Source organism: Propithecus coquereli, unplaced genomic scaffold (genome assembly GCF_000956105.1).
Source record: "Propithecus coquereli isolate 6110/MARCELLA unplaced genomic scaffold, Pcoq_1.0 Scaffold528, whole genome shotgun sequence".
Classification (NCBI taxonomy): domain Eukaryota; kingdom Metazoa; phylum Chordata; class Mammalia; order Primates; family Indriidae; genus Propithecus; species Propithecus coquereli.
In genome coordinates, this window is record NW_012151152.1 from 107,464 (window position 1) to 117,242 (window position 9,779).

At 56.0% G+C, this 9,779-nt stretch overlaps 1 protein-coding gene across 1 annotated transcript in view; it reads left to right on the top strand.

Annotated features, from left to right (window-relative positions):
• The first annotated feature begins 985 nt into the window (after nucleotides 1-985).
• Nucleotides 986-9,779, top strand: part of PLA2G2C (phospholipase A2, group IIC) — a 9,696-nt gene continuing 902 nt past the window's right edge. Inside the window, exons 1-3 of the mRNA XM_012656920.1 lie at nucleotides 986-1,089; nucleotides 1,476-1,502; nucleotides 2,847-2,926. Of these exons, the coding sequence (XP_012512374.1) occupies nucleotides 986-1,089; nucleotides 1,476-1,502; nucleotides 2,847-2,926 (211 nt within the window). The remainder of the gene's footprint in view (nucleotides 1,090-1,475; nucleotides 1,503-2,846; nucleotides 2,927-9,779) is intronic.

The following is a 9,779-nucleotide window of genomic DNA, read 5'->3' on the forward strand; positions in this document are numbered from 1 at the left end:
TGCTTATAATTCAAAAGTAAAACAAATGAGTATATAATAACAAAGTAAAGCCCCTTCTCAGCCTTCCCAGACCCCAATCTTTTTCGTACATCCAGAGGTAGCCACTCTTAAGAGTTTGCTATACACCCTCCTATACAGCCTTTACACACACACATTTAAAACATTGTAATAAAAAAGTATAATAATACACATGCTGATTGTGAAAAATATATATCAGACAGCACAGAAGTATATAACATAAACTCTGCCTGTTTCTTTCTCCATCTACCTCCTCAATGCCATTGCCTGGAGATATTGCTATTAAATGTATTATATTTTCAAGACACATAATTTTGTTGTTATCCCCCTATCGGTGGCCATGTGGGTGGTTTCCAATTTTCTGATATCACAAGTAATGCTGCAGCAAACCTCCCTGCATATACAGTTCTGCCCACTTTCATAAGCATTTTGTAGAAGCAAAAATTGCTGGGTCCATGTGTATTTTATTTGCTGTTTAAATAAATGGATCGAGGGTGTTTTTCCTGCCTCTTAAGTATTTCGTTTCTCCTATCAGATTGTAATGTCTGATGACATCTGAAGGGACTGGCGTTTCTGGCTTTGAACTTTTCCTATTAATGTTGCATCAGACCTAAGGGGGTTTCTGCCTACGACGGTGGTTTTCTACTTTCGGTAGGAAGACCATGGTTGGCAGTAGAGCATTGCTCTAGATGTCATGGAAAGTGGGTGCTCATTCTGGGTTAGCGAGGAACTAGCTGTGTTATGGGGCCAACGTTGATCCTATTTTCTTCTCCGGGAAAGGGGCTGGTAATTCCAGCTGTGGCTGTGCACTTTGCTTTAGGGGTCTGGTGACATCCCAAATGCAAAGCATCCTAGCGAGGGGAGGGGACATCAAGGCAGCACGTGCTCATTGCATCTGTTCTTCTTCCTTGTCTTCTCATTGGCAGTGGCGGTCCCCACCCACAGCAGCTTCTGGCAGTTTCAGAGGATGGTCAAACACGTCACAGGGCGGAGCGCCTTCTTCTCGTATTACGGATACGGCTGCTACTGTGGGCTTGGGGGCAAAGGGATCCCTGTGGACGACACTGACAGGTGGGTGCAGCGGCTGTGGGGCCGCCCATCATTTGATTTGTATTGAAGTCCATGCTCAAAGCTAGAGAGAGGCTACTAGGATTCTTGCCTGGCAGGTAACAGAAACCAACTCAGGCCAGGGTAAGGAAAACCTGAACGGGAGACAGAGGGTGGTTCTTCAGGCACCCAGGGTCAGGAACAGCTTCTTGAGTGTGTGACCTGTGAATGGCCCAATGTATTTACTGCTCTGCTGTCACCGTCTTGAGATTCTTAATAAGGGGCCCTATGTTTTCATTTTGCGCTGGGCTCTGCAATTATGTGGTCGGTCCTGCCCAGAGCTCTAGAAACTTTTTCCTTCTCATGGTCAACATGCCCTTCTTTCAGCTCCCCGGCTTTGGGGATCACAGGCACAGCAAGACTGACTCACCGTCTCCCACTTCTAATTCCATGCTCCAGGAGAGGGAATCCAAGTGGCCCAGTTTGGAAAAGTTGTCCATCTGGGCAAGGTCGCCTGGTACAAACCTGGCGTCCAGGCCCACTCCTAAGGGTGGGGGTGAGGGAGTGTGAGTCCCTAGAAAAAGCAGAGGTGGGTGTAATCTGGTGAGCGTATGAGGAGGTAGGAAACAGGACACTTTGCATGTTATTTCATTTGAAGACATAAGAAAGCAAAATATTCCTTGCCACATTTAACCTAGCATGGAGAAATGTGTCCTCAGAGCCAGGCCTGAAATATCACTCCTGGCACTTGAGTCCCCTGGGTTGGGCTCATGGAACCACGAATGTTCCAGCTGGACGGACCCCAGAGCCCTGGAAGGGCGCTGGCACTTAACGAAATGCCCGTGTGGGCCAGGCGGTGGGATGGGTGACTTGCACAAGGGGCCCAATTTAATCCTCACCAGGAAGGGATGAGGCAATGTCACAGCTGCAGTTTATAGGTGAGGACCACAGGAATCCAAGACCAAGAGTTGCTGACTCACCCTGCCAAGGCACGCAGCTCCTAAGCGGCAAAGTCAGGATTTGAACAAGAATTTGCCGATTTCAAAGTCTGTCCCCTTTCCCCAATGCTCTGTGCCTCCCCGTCCAAGTGCAAAGGCTGATTAGAAATTGAACACTGTTAGCAAAGATGACTAATGGCAAAGCGTCCGCCTGCGGTGGGAATGGCGAGAGGGAGCCCGAAGCGTCTCTCTTAGCAGTTCAGGCCTCAGACTCCAAGCCCAGGTGTCTGCACTCCAGCCCCATGCACAGGGGGATGTTATTTCTCCTCCAATGCTCCCCCATCCAGCCTCCAGCTAACTCTGGGCACCCCAAGAGCAGAGACTACATCTGTTTGTGCTGACAGTTGGCTCCTCGGGCAGCTTGGCACACAGTAGGTGCCCAGTTCAAATTGTTCAGTGAGCAAATGAGTCATATGGATCTAGATTCAAGTCCTGGATCTATCATCTTCCACTGTCTAATTTTAGGAAATTCGCCTCTCTGAATCTCATTTCCTCCCCTACAAAATGGGGACGGTGATTGTACGTTGGAGGGTCACCGCAAGTAGCTAATGAGACAGCCGTGGGTACCAAAGAGGGCTCGGTGACTGTTCCTGGTTATTTTTATTCTTTTTAATATCATACCTCCCCACCTTCAGTGCCCTCTCGCCCAGGGGAGGAGGCAGGTGAGTCCTTCCCAGTTGCCACCCGAGGTCCTCCAGCCACTTCCCCAGGGACCCACCCCCAGGTACAACCCCTCACCGCCCTCCTGTCTGGCTCCAGATGCTGCCGGGCACACGACTGCTGCTACGAGAAGCTGAAGGAGCTCGGCTGCCAGCCTGTGCTGAACGGCTACCAGTTCCACATCGTCAATGGGACGGTGGTCTGTGAGTAGCCTTCTCTGTAGGGAAACGTCTTTGAACCTGGCCCCTTCCCTAACGTCTACCTCCTCTTTGACCCACAGAACTTTTTGGAAATGAGATTTTTTCCAAGTGCTTTGAGATGGAAGGAGGCAGTCCCGAGAATCGGAGCTGCTGGGAGGGCCCTTGCTTTGTCCCGCCTGGTCTCTGCCCACAGCTGTATCTCCAGTGTCCTCTGGGAGCCCAGAGCCTGGCAGATAGTACATGCTCAATAAACCGTTGTTGGCTTGAGCTTGCATCGAGTTTTGCAGCTTGCCTTGGCAACTGTCGCTGTTGAGGCCATCTTTCCTTACTTCTGTCATGTGTTAACAAAGCAGCCGGCTGTCTTGCAGTTGAACAAATATTTGTTAAGGGCAGCTGAGTGCCAAGCACTGGGGTGGATGCCGTGAGGGCCACAAAAACACATAGACGAGAAGGGGAAGGGAACTCAAGTGCGGTTGAGGCCATTCAAGGAGCTGGGTGGGCAGGTGGACAGGGCGTCCTGCACACAGGCGAGGCGCTGGCATCCAGAGCGTGTTCCGGGGCTGGTGGTGTGTGGGTATGTGCGGGGCAAATCCAGTCTAAAAAGCAAGCGTATTCAAAGGTATTAGGCGGTGGCCTTTTGTGAGTATGATCTGTGTCTCCGTTGCCGGGTGGTTGGGTGGCCTTAGCAGTGTGCACCCTCCTGCCTGGCCTTGGGGGTTGTGCGAATCACAGCCTCAGCTCCGTCTGCTGCTCGGCCTGCACAGCCCCCTACGCCGAGCACACGGTCGACAGGGAAGGACCCCCCCAACTCTGTTCCCCATATGAGCTCAAGGAGGCCTCCTGAGCCGGAGCTCTCTGGCCACGGTCATCCTCAGGCCTAAAGCGAAGTGTCTCTTCTGTGGCACCCCCAAGGCCACATTCAGGAGATGGGAAGGGATCAGGGCCTTGTGGGAGGAGTAGGGACAGGGGACTGGAGAAGGTGGCTCCCCAGATACTGTTTGCTTTGGTGTACAACGTCCTCCTGTGCCAGGGGCCGAGTTTCTAATGGCCTCCTCCTGCTGCGACCTCGGAGTCAGGCAGAGCTGAGCCTTCGTCTCCTCATCTGCGGAACGGCTGAGTAGCTGCACTTCGTGAGGTCTCTGGAAGGATCGACTGAGGTGACCCAGCTACAGGGGCTGGCTGCAGTAGGTGCTTCACTGATGCCCTTCCTTTTAGATGTGGAGATTCGCTTTTTGTCCTGGTTTTCTTTGCCCCTTTGCTTAAGCACTGGCATTTTCTTTACCACTGTTCAGAGCTTCCTTTGAAGAGCCTGCTCTGCATTTGCCCCGCCCCCCCGGGCTAAGGCCCCTCACCCCTTATGGAATAAAACCTCTTCCCTTACCCTAATGGCTCCTCCATTCAAACAGCCACCCCTGCAAGGGTTAACTGCCTCCAGCCTCCCCGGTTCTGAAATCCTGCACCCAGGCCTGGTCCCAGGTTGCCTAGCAACCAGGGGCTGCTCTGGGATGCAGTAGGTGAGCAGGGGAGAGAAAGGAGAAAAACAACTTGGTCTGTCCACCTCTCTAAATGTCGCTGGGAGATCAGTGCCGAGAAAGGCCTGTAACCTGAGCCCAGGGACCAGTTTGCCTGGTGGGGACAGCTGCCCTCAGGCCAACTGGGAGGTGGTTTTTTCCCCCTCCTTCGAGTGGGCTTACATAAGTACTTGGCATCTGCAAGGGACTTAAAGATCACCCAGGGGTGACGTCCCCTCCACCCCCACTCGCATACATATGTGGCGTGGGGAGGGGCCCGGCCATGGGAGGCAGAGGCTGGGTTCCAGCCAGCGGTGCCTCTGTCACCTCCATCTCCTGGCCTCTGACTGCCTCTTTCTGCCAAAGGGGGAAGGCAAAAATGGTAACCATCGAGATGTGCAGCTTGCAAAGACTGTTCTCAGTTACTGTGGAATGTATTCCTCCTCTCGCGGACACATCGCCCATCTTCTCTCCCAGCATGCACCTCTACCCCAATGGTCTTGCTTACTCCTGTGTGTATTCGTGCACCGACTCTCCCCCCAGGTAGAATGGAAGTTCTGTGACAGCAGAGTGCGGGCCTGTCCTGTTTGGGGGGCTCTCATTCTTAGAGCCCAGCAAATGAGGCCCCTGGACCATTGCAGTGTGGGGTCTGCCTTCTCATACCTGCACCCCAGGTTCCTAGCCGAAGGCCAGACGTGCGCTGGGAGCTCAATACCTGTTTGTTTACCGAGTGGATGAACTCACAAAATAGACACTCACAAAATAGGCAATGCAGGTGTCTTTATCCCCATCTGAAAGCCGAGGAAACAGGCTTGGAGAGGGAAGCAACTTGCCCAAGACCCTAAGCACAGGAGTGGCAGACCTAGCCCCTGAATGTGGCCTCCTGTCCCTGGGGGTGGCTCCTCCCCTGGCCACTGTCAGCAGGTAACGGTGGAGCATTCACTGCCTGCAGGGGCTGGAGCTCAGCCCCCAGGAAGACAAGATCCCTGCCCTGAAGGAGCTTGTGCTCCGGGAGGGTGAGAGGCCGTATCATATTCATAAATACAGAGACATTCAGACAGGAACAAGTGCTCGGAAGCACCTCAGACAAGGTGACAGGCCGGGGAATGACAGGGTCTGGGGGAGGAAGGCCTCTCCAGGCCAGTGTGCTGGGAGCAGCGGAGCCTTGGGAAGGGGCAGAGATGAGGTTGGCGTCTGGCCGGGTGGACGGGGCAAGGCCCTCGCCTACCACTTCCGTGGCAGGGGAGCCCTTGGAGCGTGTTAAGCAGGGGACACCCCCACTTTGCTCTAGAGAGGCCACCCCAGCTGCTGTGCGGAGGAGGGGAGCGAGGAAGGGGAGAGAAGGCCCGCTGGGAGGCTGTTTCGAAGCTCTGGGGAGGTGCGACCACAGCTGGGTCCAGTGCAGGGTGGGGGAGTGGGGAGGGGTGTCAGACGCTGGGAATGCTCTGGAGGGGGGGTCGACAGGACCTGCTGGTGGATTACATGGGGGTGTGGAGGAAACAGAGGCTGAATCTGAGGCTCTTGGCCCGAGCGGCCGTGGATGGGGCTGGTGAGGATGCGGGGAGAGAGCGGGCCTTGATGACGCCGAAAGTTTGGCGGGAGCCGTACTGGGTTGAGACACGCATCAGACACGCAGCAGTGGCACGTGGACACGTGCTTTGGAGCCTGGAGCCCACGCAGGGGTCTGGGCTGGAGCCGAGAGCCGGAGCGTATTTCCAGTCCTGACACTGAGCAAGAACGGGCCAGGGGCACAGGCGGGCCTGGCAGGGGTCTGGGGCAGCCGCGGGCAGACCTGTTGCCTCGTTGCACGTGTGGAGATGTAGTTCACGGAATGAGAAAGAACGTTCTGAAGCCGTCAGTTCCTTTCTTTATGCCCCAGTTTCTCCATTAGCACATTGGAAGATGCAGGATTGGGATTTGGCCTTGTTTTTAAAAGGTGGCTTCCAAAGACGCTTTTCTTGGCCTGGGGTTGCCTCTTCCAGGTCGTGGCAGGCCAGTCCCACTGCGGCCGAGGGATGCCGAGAAAATGACAGTCCACAGCGAAGGACCACCGTCCAAGGCCAGTTCCAGAAGACCTGGGCGTGGGCGAGCCGTGGCAAGTGAACGGAACGGCAGGGAGAACGAAACTTCACGTAGAGACGCTCGGAAGACAGGCGAGGAAGGGAGAGGGCAGAGAGAGAAAGGAAGGAGGAGGTTTAGAGAATCGAGATGAAGAAGAGACAGGAAAGGAGAGACAACCAGAAAACAAGATAAACGGAAAGAGAGGCGGACGGGAAGGGAGCGTGGGCGAGAAGAAGGCTGAGGAAGATGAGACAAGCGTCGGGATGCCAAGGGGAAAACAACCGGGGGGGGCAACAACCGAAGCCAAGCCCGCCGGGAAGAAAACCAAGCCGCCCGGCCGGGGGGGGCCGGGCCCAAGAACCCCCCACCCCCGAGAGGACGGGGGGCTCCCTGGGAGCTGGGGCTTGGTGGGTCTGGAAGGACTGTCTCAGAGGCAGGACAGGGAGTGTGACGGGCAGAGGGCACGAGGTGCCAGGAAGAGTGGGAGAGGCAGCCCGGGAGCGCCAGAGGCAAGAACATCCCTGGCAGATTTCCCGAGGGCGAGCGGGGAGGGGCCATGAAGCCTCGGGCGGCGTCGCAGCCTCGGAAATCAAGTCTCCAGGGACTTGTGGGAGGACAGCTCTGCAGGACACGGACTTGGCAGAGGCAGGACGGCACACAGACAGGCTGTAGCCAGCTCGGGGCCAACTCCACAGGGCACCGCTTCCTCCGCCCTCGGAGCCGGCGCGTCGCCCTGATGACAGCAGCAAGCACCTGTGACACCTCCTGCGTGCCGGCACATCCAGCCCACCTGTAAACAACAGTCCTCGCCACGGCCCTGTGGACTAGACAGGGACTCATTTGTGACAGGACTGAGTTTTAGCACCATTTTCTAGATGCGGAGACTGGTACGAACTTGCCCAAGGTCGCAGACCAGGGAGTCTGGTGGTCTCCCTTCCTCCCTCCCAACCCGGAAAAGAGAGTGCACCTGGGGTAGAATTATCTAGAAAGAGGAAACTGTGCCTGAGGTAGCCCCTGTGTGTGGTGCGTGCGCACACACACACACACACACACACACACAGTACTACCACTCTGACTAGTATGTAAATAAAAGGTCCCCATCTAGTGGCGACTTGGCCAAAGGGCAGACACTCAATCCCAAAGGCCTATAGAGGCTTCCTTCATTTATTTATTCACTATTTCTTGAGCATCTACTATGTGCCGGCACCTGTCCTCAATGCTGTGACGATGGGCACCTGTCCTCAATGCCTGGGATACTGTGACGAACCAGACAGACAAGGGCCCGGCCTCAGGAGCTCATGCTCCGTCGAGGGGGGTGCACAGAAGCAAGTAAACAAATAGGAGAAGCGCAGACTGGGAAAAGCTCCATGAATTAAGTAAACGGGGATGTGGGACAGAGAGGCCCGGAGAGCACTGTGCATCGGGAGTCAGGAAGAGCCTCTCTGAGGAGATGAGATTTGGCCAAGACCCAAAGGGCGGGGTGGATCCTGCCACTGGCAGATCCTGGGGAGAAGCACTTTAGACGAAGAGAGCAGCAAGTGCAAAGGCCCTGGGACAAGACAAAGCAAGACGTGTAACATGAAAGAGGCCAGTGTGCCTGGAGCGGGGGAGGACGGTGAGGAGGGCATGAGACTGGAGAGGCTGGTGAGGGTCGCGGCACGGCAGGGGTGCTCTGCGGGCGGAGGAGGACTTGTCGCGGCTTCCCCGAGTGATGGGAAACCGCAGCGGGCTTTGAGCAGGAGAGTGGACACAGTTCAGGCCACACTTGGAGACGGTCCCTGCATTGAGGAGGAGGAGCTGCTGATAACAGGGACCGGGTGGTGTCCCAGGAGCTGGAGGGAGGAGGGCAGAGCATGGAATGTTTTAAACACGATCAGCGGGACCTGCTGCTCGACCAAGTGTGAAAAGTGAACCAAGGGGGAGGAGCCGGGTCGGCCCCTGGTGTCCTGGCTTGGGGACAGGCAGGGCGTTTGCTGAGAACGGGGGCGAAGGATGGGCTCGCGGGCGGAGGCAGCGCTGGTGTATCCAGGGTTCCCTTTGGAACGTCTTGAGCTGGAGATGCCTGGGACACTGGAGCGAGCTGTCAGGCAGGCGTCCGGAAACACGAGCCGAGCTCTGGGAAAAGGGCCGGGTTGGCCGTGTGCAGCCCACGTGCACTAACTCGGGGCCCCTCTGTGCAGCCCCCTCCCTCCCCTGCTTGTTTCCTCCTAGGCTTCTCCTCACTCCAGCACCTGTGGGCCGCCCAGCTGTGATCCGGAAAGGACTCCCTGTTTCTTTCCTTTCTGTCCTTGATCCTTGACTCCTGACCCCTTGCAGCAAGCTCCCTGCTCTCCCCAACCTTAGAACCAACCTCCCCCGACCCCCGCCAAGGGTGGCCCCAGAGCCCCCAGTGACCCTGTGTGTCTCTGCAGGCGGATGCGGCCTCGGTCCTGGTGTCGGCTGCCTCTGCGGACTGAAGGCCTGCGAGTGTGACAAGCGCTCCGTGCGCTGCTTCAAAGAGAGCCTGCCCACCTACGAGAAAAACTTCAAGCAGTTCTTCTCTGGCCGGCCCCGGTGTGGCAGGCGTAAGCCCCGCTGCTAGGGAGGCCGCAGAGTCTCCCTCGTCATTCTGCACCTGCTCTAGTGTCACACCTCCAGGAAGCCTTCCCAGATCACCCCTGGCAGGCTCCAGTTCTTCCCCAGGTCGGGGTGGGGGTGGAGAACAAAAGGTCCCCCCGAGGATAGCTTGCCTTTCAGCATTCTGGCCTCGGGGACTCCTTGTCATTGGGATCTGAGAATGGGAGAGCAGAAGTGCCGGGAAGGAGCTTGCATTCTAGCGGGGAAGGTGGGCTGCAAACATACGTGTGTGTATAAATATATAGAGAAGTGACACATTCAGATAGTAGTAAGTGCTGTAAAGCAATAGAACAGAGGGATAGGGTAGAGAGATACTCACAACCCCCATCGCAGGAAGTTTCCAGGACGGGAGAGGCCCCAGGATCTACCCAAACTCTCCCTCCACCCCCAGCCCAAATCAGGATGCAGGGCCAGACTTGGGGACCGGGCCCACACCCAGCCCTAGCTGGGAACAAAGGCCCCAGAAAACAAGGTCTTGGCACCCATGCCAAGGACCCGAGGGGCAAGCTGAAGTGTGCTTCTCATTTGCTCGAGTTCTGCCCTCAGGTGGGAATGAGTTGATGCCATTTTCACGTCTCAGGAGACAGAGCACTCCAGAACGTTAGCGCCCTGCCACTGCTATCTGAATGTCACAGCCAGGAGGGTGTCAAAGAAGTGGAGAAAGAGGG